The sequence below is a fragment of the Choloepus didactylus genome, chromosome 2 (genome assembly GCF_015220235.1).
Source record: "Choloepus didactylus isolate mChoDid1 chromosome 2, mChoDid1.pri, whole genome shotgun sequence".
Taxonomy (NCBI): domain Eukaryota; kingdom Metazoa; phylum Chordata; class Mammalia; order Pilosa; family Megalonychidae; genus Choloepus; species Choloepus didactylus.
The window spans coordinates 204131829-204153937 of record NC_051308.1 but is presented as its reverse complement, the minus strand read 5'-3'; the positions used below and the strand labels follow the sequence as shown (position 1 = coordinate 204153937).

Below are 22109 nucleotides of genomic sequence, written 5' to 3'. Positions count from 1 at the left end.
CTAGATCACCTGCTACTAGGCAAGGACTTGAACCACAGAAGTGACAAATGAGATGAAAAGAGCATTGTCCAAGACACTGATGAGACTGTGCTTGAGCAGAGGTGGAAGATTTGTGTATACCGTTATACCCATGGCAGAAAGGGCTGTGGAATTAAAACAGGGAGAACAATTTGCTATTACATCCTGAGGGGGGAGAATTAGAAAGCATGCCTATATTTATTCACTGGTATTCACCGAGTGTGAACCACCAACTAAGTGGTGGGGATATAGCAGTGAAAAATATAGATGTGATCTCTCCTCTTGTGGTGGTCATAATCAATAGGAAAGACAGACAAGTGTTTAAAAAAGCAAAAACAATAAAGTGAACTTGTACATGAATGTTCATATCAGCTTTATTCATAACAGCCCCCAAGCAGGAACAACCCAAATGTCTTTCAACTGATGAGTGGATAAATAAGTGTGGCATATCCATACAATGGAGAATTATTCAAAAAGTAAAAAGAAATGAAGTACTAATTCATGGTACAACACTGACAAACTCTAAAATCATGCTAAGTGAAAGAAGCCATTCACAAAAGATTACATATAAGAAATGTCCAGAATATACTGGCAAATTTATAGAGGCTTCTGTAGATTAGCGGTTGCTTAGGGCTTGGAGGGAGGAGTCAGGAAGAAATGAGGAGTGACTATACTGTTAATAGAATTCCTTTTTACAGAGGACAAAATGCTCTGAACTTAAGGTGTGGTGATGGTTGCCCAACCCTTTGACTATACTAAAATACACTGAATTGTACACTTTAAATGGGTGAATTGTATGATATGTGAATTATATCTCAACAAAACTGGTTTTTAAAAAAACAGCGTAATATGCTGGAAGTGCAAAGAGCTCACAGCAGGCTCACCAATGGTGAACAAAGTTAGGGAAGGCTCTAGCACAGTGGCTGGCACTCAATATAGGTGTCTGAAGAGGGAGGGAACTCCCACTGGGAAACTGGAACAGGCTTTACTGAAGATGTAAGAGGAACTGAGTCTTAAAGGATAAGAAGAATAAGTAGGCAAGAATGTTGCAAAGGGCATTCCAAGCAAACGGAACGAATGTGGATAAAGCTTGGAGATACATCATTCAGGCTATCTTGGCATAGCTGGACATATGCATTCCTGTTGGAAAGCGGGCTTAGGTTAAACAGCTTTTACTTCATTCAGTACACATTAAGATTTTTCAAGTAGAGAAGTGACATGATCAGTATAGGATAGTTTGAAGTTTGACGGCTCAGGCACAGGAAGCATATCATAGTTGAAAGGGCATATATTTTTTTTTGGAGTCAGTATCCAGGGTTTAAATCTTCTTCCAATAAACTCTAATAGCCAGTGAGGGCTGGGATTTTGTCTATTTTGCTCACTATTTTTACCCCAGTGCTTGGCAGAATGCCTGACCCAGTAGGTGTTCAATAGCCATTTACTGAATGAAAATGAATAAATGAGTGAATGAATGTTGAATTCAATGTTGAATTCAATCCCATTTGACAAACATTTATTGAACACCTACCGTGAATCAGGCACTCTGGTAGTCAGCTTACACAGTGTGAGTTCTTCAAGGGTAAGGTGCATGTCTGATCTCTGATCTCATGCCTTATGCAGGTTCTATTTGGCACAGGGCAGGTGCTCAATCCATATTAATCTTCCCTCTCCTGGTCTAGTAGGTTTCCCTAAGACCCAGTGAATTCTTGGATAGGCTCAGCCCAAACACACTACTATGGTCAGTAAGAAAAGGGAAGTTGAAGCTGTAGGGGTGGGAGGTTTCAGTAATGCAACAGGAACTGGCGGAATTGCCCACGGTATTTGCCCCAAAGGAAGCCATAGTGATCTATGGGACCAGCAGGCAAAGCAAGTCATCGAAGCTAGTGAAACATCTAGTTAGGAGGGACAGACCATTTTCACAGCCCACTCTCAGAACCCTGTGCAGACTGCCCTGTCCAAGGCAGAGGGTTGGCATGCAGGGAGGTGGCTGGTGTAGGTAGGGTGGACAGAGAAGCTAGCAAAACTTGCAGGTGGATGGGGAGGGAAAGATCTGGGCCTTATTTCCTGAGTGCTCTATCCTGACCCTGCGGATCTGCTGGTTCCATTTCTCCCCTCTGCTTGGAAGAGTCCTTCAGTTACATACATGGCTGACCAAAGTATGAAGGAGCTCTTCTGTCTCCCAGCCCCCAATTCCTGTAGGGCCTCCTCCCCTCCCCTCCTTCTTCTTCCCTCCCTTTCCTTCCTGCAGAGCTTCCCCTGAGCCATAAAAATAAAATAAAACACAAACACCCACAGTCCAGGAGGAGGGCGTCAGACAGATAATGGGCATTTTATATCTTTTTATGACACTCCCCATAGGCAGCTCTGCAATCACAGCGCAATAAAGGCAGGCATGCAGCTTGCATAGTTAAACAACTGCAGGGTAATTAGGCACAGCAAACACACCACTGGGGAGGCCTCAGGCTTGCCCTGGGATCTGCCTACAGCCTGCCCGCCTGCTTGCAGCCTAGAAGGTGCCAAGTGCAGGTCTAGCCCCATAAGACCATCGCAAGACGGTCAGTGCTGCTGGGGACAGACCACTGGCTGCTACCATATGCACACTCGGGTTTATGCCCAAGCACACTCACAAGTATGCCTGCCCACACCCACACACAAGCATTTCCTGAACATCTAACCTAGACATCAGTTCCCCAGAAGGGCTACTCCTCTTTTCCAAATAGGGGAGCTTAGGTCTCATGAGGACTCTGTTTTAAGGTCCCTGAAGATATCACAAGCCTGGCTGCAGCAGGGACTGGTTTATCAGGTAGCTCTGAGCTTACCAAGTTGCACAGGCAGGGTCTACACAAACACACAGACATGCTTACATGGACCCTCTGTCTCTTGTAAATTCTGACTCATTACAGAATTGAACTGGAAATAATTCATTGTTAAAAACTCAGATAATTTACACCCACACACACTGTGCACATATTCCTATCACTGCACTTACCACTTCTGTTATAGTTTTACCCATCTGCTTATTGACCCACCCATCTCCCCCATTAGACAGGAAGCTCTGTAAAGGTGGAGACCAGGCCTGATTCACCTCTGAGTCCAACACACATAAGGCTTAGGTGAAGGATTTCCTGGCCCAGGCAGAGTGCAGGCCACTCAATACTCAAAGGCCAGGTCCAGGTTGATCGAAGGCCAACCAACAGAGAGAAGTCCTCACCAGGGCTGAGGACTCTGTATGTGAATCCACAACTACCCATTCCTTCCCTACTGACCCAGCCAGTCAAACTCAGAAATTACTGGGAACTGAAGGCTAACAGATGAGACAGAATAGACAAAGTCTTGCTATGATCCCACTTAAAGACTGAGAGAGCCAAAGGAGGTCCGATCTCAGATCAGCTCTGAGGAGTTAGGAAGGGAAAGTTAAGGCACCCACCCCAAAACTACTGTTCCCCCAAGAGAGCTGACTGTGGGCCAACTCAGCTCACACAAGACAATGCACTGAGCTAGTGCAGTCCCATATATGTGAAAACACATCCAGCTACATTCCCTGGTCTCTTTTGAGCCATCTCTCAGTGTCTGCTAAGACAACCCACAAAGGGGATAAAAGGACAGAGGAAGGGCCTGGGCTGCACACTGCCTTTAGGGTATTGAGAGGCCGTTTCCCTTCCACTCTCCAAAAAAGCAAGGAGGAACAACTTCTGCTCTCCCCATATGCTCATGGTGAAGCCCAAAGTCAAATAATGGTATTCAGCTCAAGCCCAAGCCACACCAAACTGACAAGTACTAGTTATCCGAACTCTTTCATATCACCCCAGCTCTCCTCACCTGATGCCAGGCAATGGCCTATCTCCCCTGTTCCATCAACTTTTCCCAATGGGTAACTGAGTAGCCCCAAGGCCACAGATCAAAGTAGGGACTATGGGTAAAAGAGGGATTTCTCCCTCCTTCCTTGTATCGGTCTCGTTTTTAGCTGGAGCCAAAAGGGGAAGCCTAAGGTACCATGAATAATCTCAGAATGGTAAAGGTGGAAGAGACCACAAAAACAGATCATCTCACCAACTCCTTTATTTGTTAGAAGGAGGAAACTGAAGACTCAGAAAGGGCAAAGGACCCAACACCAGAGCTCACGTCTGTCTTCTAGCTTCACGTTCAGTCCAGGGTCCTTTGTATTGCACCATGCTGCCCTATAGAGACAAGGGCCTCATGTGCCCATCCTCCAGTGCCTGGAGTCAGACCACAAATCCCATACATAGAATCACCTGCATTCCCATATATGGGCATGTGTTCACACCTGGGTATAGCCGGACATACTCAGGCCTGCACAAACCTGTACACATGGCGAGAAATGCTTCTTTCACATACAAGCATGTATATATACACGGGCACAACCTCCTATGCATAGACAGATCTCCATTAAATAGACGCCACTCCCTAGAGCTTAGAGTATGAGGCCAATCCTCACTACACCTAGTCAGGGCTGCTGTGTTTGCCCCATCACAGGCCCTCCAGGTCTCTAGCTCAAACTAGTCCAGACCAGAGGAACAGCCTTCAGGTGGTCTCTGGTATGGGACAAAAGGCAAGAAAGCCTGAATTAACATCCTGGTCATGGCCCTTGGGCAAGCTTCTTAATCTCCCTGAGTCTCTATTTCAGCACTCATAAAATAGGGACAATTGTCCCTTCCTTGCTGAGCAGCTGTGGAGGACAAACAACAAAAATGTATGTAAAGCACCTAGCCCAGAAGCCGGCACACAACTGGGACTCAATGCACTGGAGCTCTATTATTGATACCGCCAGACATGGTGAAACCTACTTTCTGGAGTAGTCCATGGGTTAGTGTGGGAGACGGGAAGCAGGGCTATGCCTGCTTGCCTTCAAAGAAGTCTCCCTGTCCTTTCCTCCCCTTTCCCACCAACTCCTCCCAGTTCCCAAGGTCTAGAGTAGCAACACAAACCAAAACCAGACAAAATCCTGGGGGGAAGGCAGAGTAACTTAGTGTTCCTTTAGACCCCTCAGACTTAATACTGAGCATTGATGAGTTCATCTCTCCCTTCCCATGCTCCATCTCTCTCTCCCAAACTGTCCCCAGCTCTTCTACAGTACTAAAGCCTCAAGAAGCTTCCTGAGGTCCCCTCTGCCTAGCTCTGTGGATTCAGAGAAGCAGATCTAGACCCTTTGCTCAAATGGCTCATGACTCCTCACAGGCAAAGACATGCACAATAACAAAGAGGCATGGACCGTGGGCTATTCTATGTTCTGGCACCTGGTTCAGGGGTTTAGAGTGTGGCTCTATAGTCAGAAAGCCTAGGTTTAAGTTTAGGCCTCAAACAGACCCAGGAGAGCCCCCACTCTCCTATGCTCCAAAGTGAGCCCAGAATTCACTTCCACAAGGAAAGAAAGGGAAAACAGAGGAGGTTCACAATGAGACAGTGAGACCAGGAGTCTCACAGGTCCATCACTTAAAAGGAGACACTCTGCAGGAGGCAGTGAGGGGCACACAGACCCCAGGGCAGGCTTCGTTGTGAAGCCTTAATACAGAGGGCACTGCAACTGAATCCAGGGGAGAGGATGATTCATAGCAGCTGCAGGGAACCCTAGAGAGGAAGAAAAACTCCTAACTGTCTTGAGCCAAATCAGGCAGAGCTGATTCCCTCACAAACTCCTTTCCCCTTCATGGCCACATCCATCTGGGATGCAGAACGAGGAAGGCCAGTTTCCTATCTGAGGACATGCCAAGTTGCCACCCACACTTGAGGGTACCAGCACTCTTCTAAGAGCTTTACAAACATTATCTCATTGGTTCGTACCACTGTAATTTTTCATATTTTACCCTAAGGACACTTTTGATGGTTTCTTGCCTATCTGGTCTCAAACTTTCCACAGACAATAATGTCACAAGGCAGGGTAGCCTCTTTCTCTCCCTGCTATCTCTGAACATATGCTTTCATCCCTCACATGGACATAAAAACAGCAGCTTTCTGGAATTAATGCCCCATCCTGAGAAGGCAGCTTAGACTCTAGACCCCGTACAATGGTTCCTTACTACTCTCGCTCTTGCAGTTCTGCTTTTTCCTATGGTAAAAGGCATCTACATGGCTGGCCCACACCAGCAGCTACTGTTTGTAGTTTCCCAACCCAGCAAGCTGTTTCACCCTTTCAGGCCTTTGTTCACACTGCTCCCTCTGCCTGGAATGAAAACTTACTCATCTCAATGAAAACTTTCTTGACTTTCTCTCCCATAACCCCAGTAAAAATGACCCTTCCCTCCTTTGTGGTACCTAGGAAAGAGGCACAGAGCAAAGCAGTTAAAAACGTGAACTCTTGCATCCACTGCCTCAATTCAAATACCCATTCCTATCACTCACTAGTTGTAGGGCCTTGTAGAAGGTACTTAACCTCTCTGTGCATCAGTTTCCTCATATGTAAGATGGATAATAACAGTACTAATCTCACAGAGTTAACTGAGGGTTAAATGAGTTAATCGACATAAAGCATTTAGAGTAGTACATTATTATTATTATTATTATTATTATTATTATTAATTACCTCCACTTTACAAATGAGGAAACCAGAGTTCAGAGAAGGTAAGCAAAGTGTTCAAGGTAGATGGCAGAGCCAGAAAGTGACTGTAGGTGACTGCTGACTCAGTACTCCACTGGACAGCCAAGCATGCTGATGGGAGCTAGAATCAAGGGCATGAGATGATCAAGTATATTCCTAAGGGTGAGCTGAGGAGAAGCTAGTCCAAGCACAGCTCTTCTTCCCTGGTGCTCACATGAACTCAGCTGTGTGAGCCTCCTACATGTCTATTTTGTTTCCTTTACCCCTCTTCTCCCTGGAATCTAGTCATCTCATCTCTAGTGATCAGTACTGGGACAAGGAAGGGGTAGGGGCCATGGCGCTCTCATTTAATCCTCAGGAAAACTCTAGGAGGTGGGTATTTTTTTTCTGTTTTATAGAGGAGATACTGAGGCTCAAAGAGTTTAAGTGACTTTCCTAAAACCTCACAGTTAGTAAGTGGTAGAGTCAAGATTCAAAATCAGGCCTACTGGACTCCAGAACCTACTTTCTTTGAATCTGATATTAGTCCTCTTTTATGAGTCCAGATTGGTTAAGGGACTTTCTCCAGATCACACAACTAGTTGGTAGGAGCATTAGAATTTTGAGTCAGACTGGAAATCAAAAGCCCTTTTCTCTCACACCAATGGTGTCCAGTTAATGAGCAACATCCTACTATGCCACGGTCCAGAGTCTATACCAAGCACCACCAGAAGACTGAATAAAGGCTGTCTCACATCCAGCCATACTGTTTTCCAGGTTTATGCAGATAGATTAATAAAATACAAATCCATTTACAAACCAACCAAATTCACTATAGCTTTTATTCATTTTGTACTTTCTTTATCACTATAGAACCAAAATATAAGTTCTACCAAGTGCTGAGGGAGGAAACAGATATCTGAAGTTTTCTGGCATTACTAAGAGCTCCTTGTACTTGGCCTGCCTACCTCTCTGAGAACTCTCCAATACCACAGTTAGGGACTTTGCCCAAGGTGTTTTCCTGATCCTTAATTACAAACTCACAATAGAGAAGTGTCTTTTGCCTGTAGTTTGTCCAAAGGTCAGCAGCAGCAATAGGAAGTGCAATTCCTTCCAGGACTTGAATCCCATGAACACTAAGGACCAATGCAGTCTCCAGCAAAGAAGACTAAAGCCCTGAGTTATGGAAGGAAGGTGTCAAGGAGGTGAGTTTCTGTCTTTCCTGCCATGGCCTCCAACTCCTTCTCTGCCACAGAGATCATACTCAGCCTGCCTGCCTGCCTAGATATATGATCTGGGGAAAAAAACACACTTGACCTGGGTTCAAATCCTAGCTTTACCTCTTTCTCGCTATGTCCCCTTAGGGAAGCTTCTTAACTTCTAGAAGTCTATCACTTTGTCTGTAAAATGGGAATAATACTAGATGGAGATCCAGTAGGGAATCAGCATATGTTTAGCCTAGCTAAATGTAGCTTAGCCCTACATTAAAAATATGGAGTCAATTAATGCTTGTCAATGCCTAGTGCATGTCAGGCCCAGTGCTGGGCTCTGGGAATACAGAGATCGGTGGTACATTCACCTCCAAGAGCTCACATTCTAGTAGAAAACACAAATAAGTACACAGATAATTACAAAAGCATGTGATACATTCAATTAAGTACTGAAGCCATACAAAGGGGGAGGTGATTGACTATTTCTACCAGAAATAGGGAACATCAGAGAATTCACAGAAGATGGTTTCAAAGGATGAACAGGAGTTTTTCCAACACATTAAAAGGGGAAAGGCAAGGGAATAGCATGAGCAAAGAGAGGTGAAATAGTTATGCATATCTGAGAAGCAGCAAGAAGTTGGATATGGCTGGAATGTGACAGAGGGACAGGAAATATGAAGATAGCGATGCTGCAATGAACTAGATCATCCAGGGCCTTGGGGATCTTGCTCAAGAGAAAGGATGGGGCACATCCTCCAATACCTGCCCTCTCAGCTTCTGTCCTCTTCCTGTCAAAACAAGCACCCTGCAATAGCACCCTTTACCTGCCTTTGATTTAAGAGTTCCTCTCCTGGCCCTGACAGTAAGGCATTTCTGTCCCACAGATTATAACTCACTCTGGGCTATTATTCAGCTCCCCAGCCCTGGCCCTGCTGCAGTTAGTCCAAACATAATATCCTTCATGCATATATTATCTGTCTCCCTATTATCTGGAATCATTTCGGAATTAAATTTCAGTCCTGCAATATTGGCTTCAGGAGCGGCGCGCTTTATGGGCTAGTCAAAGGTTAGAATACCAATCAAAATAACAGTGCCGATGCAGCGAGACATTTTAATATTCCAAAACCCGGTAATTGTAAAAGGACATAATATTTTTTCCCTGATTACCCCAAAGGCAACACATGTTAACAAGGCGAGGGAAGGAGTGAAAGAAATTTCAGAGTTCAGACAGCTGTAAGACATATTTAAAGGAAAAGCCCAAGCTGGGCACTACAGCAATGGGGGCAGGGAGACAAGAAAAAAAGAGACTTCTCTCTAGCTCCATCTATTCCAGACTCCAAACATAGCACTGTTCCCTCCCTACCTCTGGGCTATGCCCCAAGAGCTCATGCCCCAAGAGTAGACACTGGAGGCAGGGGGATGAAGGGGAAAGGGGAAAGGATATGGAGTCCTGAGGCCAGGGTTCTAGTTTCAGCTCTCCAAGTCAGTGGCCTCCGACCCCTATGATTAGCCCTTGCAGGACTCCAGCATCAAACCCACAGCAAGCACTCTGGGCTCTCCTACGCACCTTCTCCTTATCCTATACCCATGCCCCACCTCTCCCTCCTTTAAACCCAGTGCTCTTATGTATTGTAGTCTGTGCACATGTTTCCTCCCAAAGACAGCTAGAGGCCCTGATCTACTGGCCCTCAAAGTTGGCTCTCACCATGAGAACACTGGTCCACAGCCCCAGTCTGGCTGTGACCAACTGAGTAGGCCAGAAGTATCTGTCCTCTGTGCCAGCACATTGTTTCTTGCCCTCTCCCTTCTAAAACAAAACAAAACATCTTGCGAGGCCCACTGATCTTCACACCTCTCTTGGTTTTTCAGTTTTTTTTTTCCCCCAAATTAGCTTCTGAACAGCTCCAGTAGAGGGGCTCTGCAGCCAGCACCATGCAGCCACCTTCTATAAAGAGCCCAGCCCCATCAGGCTGCCCATCACTTGAGCAGCTTTATCCCTATGGCTCCAAAAAAGTGACATGACCAGCAGAGATTTGGATTGTCTCACTTCTGATGGGTTCCCTAGCTCAGCCCACTTGCTGGAGCCTCCAATCTGCATCATCTTGACCTGCTGACCGGCCTAGAGCCCCCAGCAAAGAACTTCATTAAGGCCAAGAAGCTATTCCTCTATAACCCCTTAATTTATTACTGCACTGATTGGGCTCTGAATGCTCCAAGGTTAGGAAAAGTCATACTCAATTGTAGACACCAATCCTCCCTTTGGCAGTTTCTCCTGCTCTCCCCTCCCAGGAAGGGGATTAAGGGAACAGAAATGCTTCTTGGAGGGACCCAAGAAGGTCTCCTACTCCTTATTCCCTCTTTAAGAGCTGATCTGGTTCCCCAACCCTACCTCCTTCAGAGCATCCAGAAATTGTTATGTAGCAGCAGGACACATAGCACAGATGGCAGAGGAAAAGTGGAGCAGCAATCTTCATACCCTAGTGCATCTGGGTCTGTTAAATTCTAAGTGAGCCTCATTCCTACAACTTCTGGGCATGATTGGATGAGCCCTGTCTGCAGGACTGACTCAGAATCCTCCTAAGCCTGCCTATCTGCTTCCCCAAAAGCCCACTCAAACAGGCCAAGACGAAGAGAAGGTTCCAGATCACTTATGAGTGTAAGTGTGCACACTTGCATGGCTTTGTCTGAATGCACATGAATTTTAGATAGAGGTATAGATGTAGATGTGCATACTCATATATATACCCACATTTATACTTATGTGTCCATGCATAAGCTGTGTTATACATATGTTATGTGCACATATATATCTCCACATACTCGTATCGTTGTGGAGGGTTCAACTAACTTTGACATTTCTTGACCCCTTATTGACAATAACATTCTCTTTCACCCACCTTAGCTACCCAGTCCTATGGCCAGACTGGGCAATCTGCCAGTACCTAGAACAGCCCCATCTCTGAAATCACTGATTCATACAGCCTACTCTCTAACTAACCTCTTATCCTTCCAACTGGCATGTTCAATTATACCTAATATACCTGTTCCTCATCTCACTGGAACTTATTTACTTTCTCATAACCATCAGAACCCCTGCTGCCTTCTCTTACTCAATATCCAGCTTAGATCCCACAGTCCTTCTTATTAATCACTGTCTTGACAATATCTTCAACTTCCTTGTTCTTTTCATCACACATCCTTGGGAAAATCTCCACCCTGGATGAATCTAAATGTCTGCCTTCTCCATAATCACAGCCATGCAGCTGAGCTCTGCTCAAGAAAGGTCATACAACATACAAATGTACAGAGTGGTTCCATTATGAATTAATTTCATCAACCTCAATTGGACCCTCAATACTACCTAGAAATCCTACTATACTTCTGAAGTCAGCTCACATATCTCTTTTTTACTAAACCTACAGCAATCTTTTCCACTTTCTGCAAGCCTTCTTAGCCCTTCCCTTTTAGTTCTCAGAAAATATCTCATCTCCTACTTCATAGAGAAAAATAAAAGGCATCAGATGGGAACTTGCCATATCAAATCTGCAGAACTGTCTGCGTCAACCTGCATGCCTTCCCTTCCCCTTCCCTCCTATCACAATGGAAGAGGGGACCTTCCTCCTGATTAGAGCCAATTTCAAGAACCTGGGTTCTTCATCTCATCCCCTCTCACCAGAGACCTCCTTCTAACAATGATTCCCACTCACTCGTCAACCTTCCTTCTCCAATAACAACTACAAAGAAGAACATCCTCCATCTTAAAAACATAACCTGCCTCAACACCACCCTTGCCCCTACCACAGCCCTTGTCCTTTCTCGCTCCTCCTTCAAAGCCACATTTCTGAAAGAGATAAAACTTCTCCATTTCCTCATTTCTCACTTCCTCCCTAATTCACTCCAATTTGGCACCTGTCCCCATCATGCCACTTAAGAGTTTTCACCAAGGTTATGAAGATCCTTATTACTAAATCTAGTGCTTATATTTTTCTCTTTACACTATTTGGCTCTCTCAGAAGTTGACCACTCTGCTAATGAGAACCCTTTCTTTCCTTGGTTTCTGTGACACCACATCTCCTGGTACACCTCTTTTTCTACTGCTCTTTTGCCTCCTTCTCAGTCTCTTCAGCAAGAAAAGTTAGGCAAACGTAAATTTAAGTCCTACCTCTGCCACTTACTAATGTGAGACACTGGGCAAGTTTCATCATCCAGACTCTGTGCTTCAATTTTCTCAACCTTAATATGCAAACCATAATAATAACTACTGCACAAGTTTGTTGTGAGGATGAGACAATGCACATAAGGTACATAAGCACAGAGTCTAGCACAAGCACTGTCCGATACAAATACAATACAAGCCATGTATGTAATTTAAAATTTTCTAGTAGTCACATTAAAAAGTAAAAAGAAAGGTGAAACTGATTTTAATTATATTTTATTTAACCTAATATATCCAAATACTATCATTTCAACATGTAATCAACATAAAGTTACTAAAGAGATAATCAAAATATGATTTGCAATTTATACTTACAGAACATCAGAATTCAGATGCTAAATTTTCATTGGAAATACTTGACCTGTATTTAGATTTCATACAATTTACAGTTAAAAAAGTACATTCACCAACCCAAACATGTTCTTCCAAACAGTTAAAAGCTTTCCAATAACTGAATCAAAAATCAGTTTTCAAATTTAAATTTAAAATGAAAATTAAATAAAATTTTAGTTCCTCAATCATACTACATTTCCAGTTATGTATCACATGTAGCTAGCAATAACTATATTGAACAGCACAAGTCTAGCATACAAAATGCAATCAATAAATAAGAACTATTATTATATTAGTGAACATTCTTCCTTCTTTATTTATGACACTTCCTCCTCTACCTATCAAATGCTGGTATGTTCTCTTTTCTTCTCACCCTATATATTCTTCCTTGGCAATCTTGCCTACTCCCACATCTTGAATTATCATTCGTATATAAATAATCCCCCCAAATATATATCTCTAATCCAAACCTCACTCCTGAGATCCAAATGCATCCTTAATAGCTTCACAAGTGTTTCAAAGGCATCTAAACTCAACATGCCTTACAATGAATTCACCACCTCCTCCAACTCCAAAACTTCTTCCACTTTCTCACTCAACCAATTTACCCAGGTGCTCAAATCATAGACTTCAGAGTCATCATGGTTTCCTCTTTCATTTTAAACCTCCCTAGCCAATCAATCACCACTTCCTGTCTATTATATAGTCAGTTTACATCAGTACACAGTATAAGGCTTGTTTTGAAAGTGTGAATTTATTCCAATGCAATGGATATATTAGGGAACAATTTAGCATAATGAAAATTTTACATTTGCTTATGTGTGATTTCATCCATGAGAAACACTAGAAAAATGCAGAAAAACGTACCCAGCTAAAGAGAACTGTGTAGAAACATAAAAAATGACACATGTACACACCTGAGACATCTACTAGCTACCTAGATCACAACCTGTGTTATAAAGTACAGCCATCCACATGTGTTACAACTTCCCCTATGATTTCAGATAACTCTCCTTCCACCACTTCGTAATAACTCACAAGCTGCAACCCTTCTGATGACCCCTTCCACAAGGAAACTTCAGGTCTTTTTCAAGGTAAAATACCATATTTAAGTATGTATGCATGTCTTAACCATTTAACATGTGTAAAACTATGCTACCATTTTTATTAGATTCCTCTCTTTTTAAATGTGTTCCCAATGAAGTTTTTGAACATTTTGCCCCAACCCTACTTTTACTGGACAATTTTCCATAGCATGGTGATTTTTAGGAATGTATAAATTGTATTATAGCAGAACTGACTATACTGTTTAGCAACTCTGGAATCAATCCATTTCTCCACATGTCTACTGCTTTTAGTCTAATCCAAGTAACCATCATCTTTCACCTCATCACAGCAATTGCATAATTCTGGGGTTCTCAACCAGGGATGGTACCCCTCCACAATCATTCCTGCCCAAGCCACCAAAAACTGGCGGTGGGGGAGATTTTTGGTTGTCACAATGACTTGGACATGGGCATTACTGGAATTTACAGTACAGGGGCCAGGGACGCTAAAAGTTCAGAGATACTGTCCACAACGATCTGTCCCAGCCCCAAATGCCAAATGCAGCCCCATTAAGAAAAATCAGTAACTAGTTTCCCCTATCTACTTTTGGCTCTTCCTACACTACAGCCAGAGAGCTTTTTCAAAATACAAATCAGATCATACCTCTCCTATGTTTAATACCCTTCAATACCTTCCCCTTACCCTAAGGAAAAAGTTAAAAATCCAAACTATGGCCTATAAGCTCTTGCTTCACCCTCTAGTTTCATCTCATGCCACTTTTCTCTCCCATTCAGGCAATCATTCACCGAACCAAAAATTATTAAGCATCTACTGTGTGCCAAAAACTACTATAAGTGGTGGGAACAGATCAGTGAACAACAGAAACAAAAATCCTCTGCTCTCATGGAACTTAACATTGTAGTTCCACGAAGCCGCCAAGCTTCTCATCATCTAAGGGCCTCATCACATGCTATTTCCTCTGCCGAGCCAATTCCTACTCCTTCTTCAGATCTCAACTTTGTCACCTTTCCTCAGGGAACCATTTATAACCCCACCTCACTACGTCAGGGATCAGGTCCCACAGTACCTGGTGCACAGAAGGTACTCAAGATTATTTGTTTATTGAAGAATATGTGTATGTTGATACGTGTTCATGTGCTTTTACACTTCATGTATTTGTGTGTATAAACACATTCACATCTGTATATATTTATACAGGTGACTGTTTATGTGAAAATGTATTTACATGTATATACATGTATGTACAATCTGAAGTATGCTCACTTGGGTATATTCATTCACATGAGTCCACATGTGTATCTTTTTACATGTGTATACATATATGCTTGTGTGTGTGTGTGTATTCTTCTGGCCCCTCGGTGACAGCTCTGACCTCCTGAAGGGTGCTGGAAGCAGGACTCCAAGTCTTCTCTAAGCTGACAGTTCAATAAGAGTATAAAATCATTCGGTGATATTCCAAATGTCACCAAACACTGGCTTGCTCTACTCTGCTACAGGGTAAGTAGGTGGAGGCAGGATATGTGGAAACCTGGCTATTGAAAAGTTGCTCTTCCCTGACGCAATCCACATCAATTCTGAACAGGAGAGGGGAGCTGAAACACAACATTTTGCCTCTTCTCAGATTAGAGGCTAGAAACGAATTAAGAATGGTGAATTCAGTCCCAGTTGCCCACTCACTAGGCAGGTCTCAGGTAGCCAAGCTGCCCAGGACTCTCCCCATTTGTTTCACAGGGCAAAGCTCTGCTAGAGGAGATAAAGAGGTAGGAAGAAGGGAAGGAAAGGGAGAGGGGAAAGGAGGATCAAGGAAAGGAGAAGATGCTATCAACAGCAAGGGCTTGGGTCACGGTGAAGGAAACAAGACATGGAGTAGTAAGTCTTCTGCATATTACTCCCACAACCTTGACAATGACCTCTCTGGTTTTGCTTTTATCATTACTCTTTCTAAGGGAGTAGGAATCTGTGCCAGTTTGAATGTATTACGTCCCCTCAAACACCATTATCTTTGATGTAATCTTGTGTGGGCAGACGTTATCAGTTTTGATTAGATTTCTTTGAGTGTTTCTTTGGAGATGTACCCCACCAAGCTGTGGGTGATGACTCTGATTGGATAATTTCCATGGAGGTGTTGCTCTGTCCATTTGGGGTGGGTCTAAGTTGATCAGTGGAGCCATATAAATGAGCTGACATAACAGAAGGAACTCAGTGCAGCTGTGAGTGACATTTTGAAGAGGAGCTACAGCCAAGAGGGACACTTTGAAGAAAGCACAGGAGCTGCAGATGAGAGATATTTTGAAGACGGCTGTTGAAAGCAGACTCTTGCTCCGGAGAAGCTGAGAGAGGACAAACACTCCAAGAGCAACTAAGAGTGACATTTTTGAGGAACTGCAGCCTAGAGAGGAACATCCTGGGAGAAAGCCATTTTGAAACCAGAACTTTGGAGCAGACACCAGCCACGTGCCTTTCCAGCTAACAGAGGTTTTCCAGACACCATTGGCCATCCTCCAGTGAAGGTACCCAATTGCTGATATGTTATATTGGACATTTTATGGCCTTAAGGCTGTAACTTTGTAACCAAATAAACCCCTTTATAAAAGCCAATCCATTTCTGGTGTTTTGCATTCCAGCAGCATTAGCAAACTAGAATAGAATCTAAGAGAGGCTGTGCAACCTGCAGTAAGTCACATAACATAAAGGTCAGAAAGATCACCAAACTCCTGGGCCTCCACGGCCCTGTAGCCTCCCTCCTTTGAATGACTGTTGGCAAGTACTGGGCTGATATCCACAGTTAAGTCATCTCTCCTGTTGGGCCCAGATGGGATGGTCTGAGGCCTCAAACACATCTGGAACATGATGTGGCTAGAAGGTACAGAGGAAGGGGTTAGACCCCTTGTTCTTCTCAGATCTGTTTAGTTTACTCATAAGAGGCAATCCATAAGGCCATTTGAAAATAGAGTCCTCAGTTTCCCCTTGCACCCATTCCCTCCCTCCTCAGTTCGGTAGAGTCCGATAAAGAACCAAGCTGAACAATCTCAAGACAGCTCACACCCAACCCTGTACTTGGGGCCCAGCAGCAACAAGATGGCCCTGAGTAGCAACATTACCATGGGTCAGCTGCTTTCATGCCTTTCTGCCAAGGAACCTAGAGGCAGGGCGCTATCCACATACCAAAAAGTCTAGTGAACTTCACAGAGCAATTGTTCATGGTCAGTGCCTGCCTCGCCTGGCTGGGCCTTCACATTGCATTTGCAGAGGCCAGAAAGCAGCCTTGGATCCACTCTGACAGCTGGCACACCATCTTCCAGAATCACAGGCCCAGCCATACCCACACGCCTAACCCCAACTAGCCCTGCCTGAGAGAGCCTCTATAAAGCTGGTTCTTAAAGATCAGCCAGCCAGCAATTATTCACTGAGCACACACTCTGTACCTAGCCCTGGCCACTGGGGAACACAGAGAGAAAGCAGACCCAGGCACTGTGCTCCAGATGGATATGTCTGGAAGAAAACACACATGGATCCAGTTTCAACACTCAAAGATCACTGATATCCAAAGCGCTGAGAAGCCTCAAGGCAAGAAATTGACTGTTGAACTTCTCAGCAAAAGTGATAACCGGACTATATCTTTAAAGAGAAAGAGTATGCCTGATCAAGATGACTGGGGTCCTTCCAACAAAGGGAATAACCAAGGCCAAGATTCAAAGGTAAGACAAAGCCTAGACTCCTTAGCCAAAGATGAGGAGGCAGTAAGTAGCCATTGTTCACTTTCATGGAGATCAGGTGGACAACCAGGTAGCAGTCAGAGTACAATCAAGCCAAAGGACAAAGGACCTGTACACCAGGTGAAGGCAAAAGAATTTACAAGTGCTGACACAAAGAATGGGTGGCCTGAAATCTATGGAACAAAGTACAAAGTCATTCTCAGTGTGGCACAAATACTTACAAAACTTTCTCTTCCATTTATTCTCACTTAGCTTCAGCCTATACACACAACATCAAAAGTATACTGCTGCTCTCCCCACCTAGAAAGCATTGTCTCCTCCTGAGGTCTATATGAATGACCAGTTCAAGACCCAAGTCCTCAGAATACCTAGCTTGACCCTCCCCCACTCCCCCAGCCCCCAATATCCTTCTCTGAGCCTCCTAGGAGTAACTAAGCAAATTGGTAGCATGAGGTTCCTGAGGCTGTTCCAGGGCTATTGCCCTCAGATCAGAATGATTTATGGGGGTGAGCTCCCTAGTGGACTGGGCCTCCTGGATCAGAGATCTCCCCAGAGCAGGGATGTGGAAAGTCTGTTCCTACACTATTGCTGCAATAGTGCCAGTCTCCTCCCTCACAGTCCAAAGGGAATTGGCCTCAAATTTCACGGCCCTTCCTCACATGACCAAGGCTCTGCTGGGGTGAGACAGGAACAGAGCCAGGCTGAATGAACTCCACCCCAACCAGAGGGAGATACCAGAGCCAGCCAGAAGGTCAGAGGCCACGTTCACGATCACATCAAAGGAGGATACTTTCACTGAGGCTCAATGTCACATCCTTTTTAGAGGCAATGCAGTTCAGCCCAGGGGTTCAGGTCTGAGCAAAAACTGGAAAATCCCCTTGGCTGGGACTTCGCTGCGTATCTGGGTGGTACCAAGTAGGACAGCATTGTACTCCACCCAGCAGCCTGCTCCCTAAGCAGCACCACACTCCCAGAAATAACCACCACCTAATGTGCATATTAGCTAGGGTGATGTTGAGAAAAGAGAAGAACAAAAAGAAAAGTAAAGGGAACAGAGATGTGAAAAGAAAGCAAGGAAGGGGAGATCTGAGGCACAGAAGAAACAGCACCCAAATGGGCTCAGACACAGTACCTTTTTCAGATTAATCCACTGCTTGAAGTAATCCGCCACTGGCAAGCCCAAGTACTGGCACTGGCCTGGGAGCCTATGAAAAAGGGAAGAGAGAAAAATTTGGCACACCTCTGTCCCACATAAACTAGGAGTCCAACAGAGTCTACAGACAAAAATATCTCATGGCCAACCCATCAGGTCCCACCCCACCCAAGAAAGGCACTCCCACCTCCAACACCCTGGACTCTGGGCTCCAGATCCAGCCCTCAAATTCAAGAGTGACAAGCTGGAGACTACTCAAAATAATACCAGCAGCTACTACTTTCTGATGACATATAATATGCTAAGTATCTTTCTTACTTTCATATTTAATCCTCAAAGTGATGCTGTGAGGTAGGTACTGTTTACATTTTACAAATGAGAAAATAAGATTCAGAGAGGCTACCTAAGGTACCATAACTAAAAAGTGATAGTACCAGGAAGTGAACCCAGGTCTGTCTGACTCCAAAGCCTGTGTTCTTGCCAATGTACCAGTTTGTTGTTCTTTTGTTACAGCAGAGAGGCAGAGAAACAAGACAGGAGGAGGGAAAGAAAAAGCATATAATGTAGAAATGGCTGGACAGGGGCTTTAGCTCACACATTTAAGTCTCTTTAGATATAACTTTTGCAGACAGAAACAAGACCATGCAGGATATTAAGAGGTCAGAATTTAAACCAAAAAGAGTTAGTTATTGTTTTTTATTTCTTTAAATTAAAATTGATAAACTGTCTTCCCCTGCTGATGATGCAGTTTTATCCAAACAAATCTATTCAACCTAATATTTATTGTGCCTAATAAGGGGCAGATACTTCAGACTTAAAAAGTAAGACATAGCCCCTACCCATAAGGGGCTCACAGTTTATTTAGTGGAACGAACAATGACAAAAATAGACCAAAACAGCCTTAAGTTGGAGCATGGAAGAAGAGAGTTAGACGATACTAGAAAGATCAGAGGGGCATATCTAGAGGTCTTGCTAAGAGAAGAACTTGGTCATAGGCAATGGAGAGCCTCTGAAGAGTTTCAGGAAAGTCATAAGATGATCTGACTTGTGATTCACAAAGATTGCTCTGGGGATACCATAGACAACAGACTGAAAAAGCTGAGCAGAAGCCTGGAGACCAGAGACAGTTAGTGGCAGATAGTGAGCAGGGAACAGATATAAGAGATAGAAAGGCGGACTTGGTGACAGAATGGGATGTGGGGCGTAATGAGAGAAAGCATTAGAGCATAGTTTGGTGGTTTGTGGCTTGGCTGGCTTCATGCTACTCACTAAGATAGAAACAAAAGAGGCAGTGGCAGAGGGAGCAGATTTGACACCCAGATCAGAGCAGCTTTTAGACAGTTTGATTAATGTTTTTAAATTCTTGACAGACCATGAGCCCCTTTACTGCCTGAATCCAGGACAGGCCGCTCCCACCATCCCACTCTTAGAATGCTGTTGGAAGGAAGAGTTTAGGGGACCGATGACAAATGCAGTTTTAGATACATGACTGACATCTTAAGAGGTCAATATCTGTTGAGTTTGAGGTACCTAGGAGACACACAGCAGGGGGGTGATGTCTAAGAGGAAGCTTGATATTCACTTTTGAAGAAAGACCTGGATAGAGATTTAGATTGCTGAATTTTTAATGTATCTTAAGTAAAATTAAAGCCATAAGAGTAGAGACGATTACCTGGGAAGAATATAGAGTGGGATGACCAGAGGCCCCAGGCTGAAGCCTCTTAAGTTTTATCGAGCTAAACTGAAACTAGGACACCTCTACCAGAGTATTACCACATACAAGGAACTCACTATTTCATGTAGTAGCCAGCTCTAATTTTGGACCCCTTCAATACTTCAAACATCCTTCCTTCAATGCTAAACTAAAATCTGCCTCCCTGTAACTTCTGCCCATTGGTCCCAGGTATGTTTTTAGAAACTAAAGAGAATAAGACTGGCATCTCTTCCCAGGGTAACTCTTCCAGGATCTGAGAGCCTAGAAAGCTTCTCCCAGAGTTCCCTTCTACAGACCATGTACCCTCAGCAACTTCAAGAATTCCTCAGGAGACAATAGGCCATGAGTCAGGACTCACCCAAATCATTTCCATTCCCACAGGACAGGACTCCTGGACTTTTTCAGGGTATCAGGCACTCAAGGTTACACATTCTCTTTTGACCCCACTTTACACCATCCATGGCCAACTCAAACTGTGGTGAGAGCAAGTCCCCTTTTCTGGAACACATAAACTGATTTTTTAGTTTAAAATGCCCATCATTAGTGCCAAATGCCATGTCAAACAAGATGAGAACTGAGAAAAACCCAAAGAATTTGGTAATCAGGAGGCCACAAGTGACCTTGGTGAGAGAGGTATCAGTGAGCTGCCAGGGGAAGAAGCCAGCTTGCAATGTGCTGAAGATAGAGTGAAAGATAAGAAAGTGGAGACCACAAGTAGGAAGTCTAACTATGAGAATCCAGTTGAGATAACTGGTTCCACCCCAGAAAGTTCAAGGGCAGTCCAGCCTTCTCTCCATTACCTTTAGATACTGATAGGAAGTTGATCCCCATGTTTCGGACAGTGTGGTAAGGATTTTTAGAAGACCTGGGATGTTTTTATGAGTTAAATTGTGTCCCCCAAAGAGATATGTTGACCTAACCCCCAGTACCTCAGAATCTGACCTTATTTGGAAATAGTGCCATTGCAGATGGAATTAGTTAAGATGAGGCCAAAGTGGATTAGGATGGGCCCTAATCCAGTATGACTGGTGCCCTTTCAGAAGGGGAGAATTGGACACAGACAGATACCAGGAAGAAGCGCATGTGAAGGCAGACTGGAATGCAAGGAACACCAGGGTTTGCCAGCAAACACTAGAAGCAGGAAGAGGCAAGGAAGGATTCTCCCCTATAGGTTTCAAATGGAACATGGCCCTTGATTTCAGACTTCTACCCTGTGTAGACAATAAACCATGAGACAATACATTCTTTTATTTTAAGCCACCTGGTTGGTGGCATTTTGTTACAACGACCATAGGAAACTAATAGAGATGTCTTATTTAAGAGGCAAATTCCTCTCAAACATACTGGTAGCACAGTAATATTAATTACAAACAATCAATTTCCCAGCATGGAAATTCTGGCTGAGGCCAAAATGATGAAAGTCAGAATGTGGTCATGTGGGAACCAAAAATATAAGGAAATAAGGGAAGCTTTTTAAGGACAAAAGGTAGCCTTAGGAGCTAGAATGTGGTGGCCAAAGGTCTGTGGGTAGTCTTAGCCCTATGGCTCCAACACACAAGCAGTACAGACGGAACAGGGCCCAGTTCTTCATAAAAAGAACCTGAACCCTCAGGTGCCTCATGGGATAACATCTACCCATCTTTACCACAGAACCCAACCCTAGCTTAGAGAGTACCAAGAGAGGAAGGTGGGTGGATTAGAGTGATCATCATCCCCTACACAAAGAGGAAACTGAAGTTCAGAGAAGGAAAAGGATTTGCTCCAATCATACAACCAAGGATAGAACCAGAAATGGAGCCTAAGTGTTCTGACTACACAAGGCATCTGCTGTGCACAGAGATGCACAGAGATCTTCAGAGTCCCTGGGAAGGCAAGACCTGGGGCCTTATAGAGGCAGGTAGCATGGTGGTCACTGCTCTAGGTCACACCTGGGTCCAAGGTTCTTAGGAGCCTAAGGTTAGTGTCAGTGAGTACTAGTGGGTACATGGGTCCACCGGTTTGGAACAGAAAAGGGCAAAAGTCCCACTGGCACAAACGGTCTGTGAATGCTGTGGGGTCCTACCAGATACCGATCCCAAGAAAAGAGCCATTGGCAGTGGGCCCTGGACTAGCCTGCGGGCATAAACATGCAGGCAGGTTTATGATGCC

The 22109-nt window shown here is 44.2% G+C and overlaps 1 protein-coding gene across 7 annotated transcripts in view; it reads right to left on the bottom strand.

The window, feature by feature from the left end:
* Positions 1–22109, bottom strand: part of ERI3 (ERI1 exoribonuclease family member 3) — a 128084-nt gene that overhangs the window by 44205 nt on the left and 61770 nt on the right. For all 7 annotated transcript variants that reach the window (XM_037827424.1, XM_037827425.1, XM_037827422.1 and 4 more), the window contains one exon: positions 18227–18299. In XM_037827424.1, the coding sequence (XP_037683352.1) occupies positions 18227–18299 (73 nt within the window). The remainder of the gene's footprint in view (positions 1–18226; positions 18300–22109) is intronic.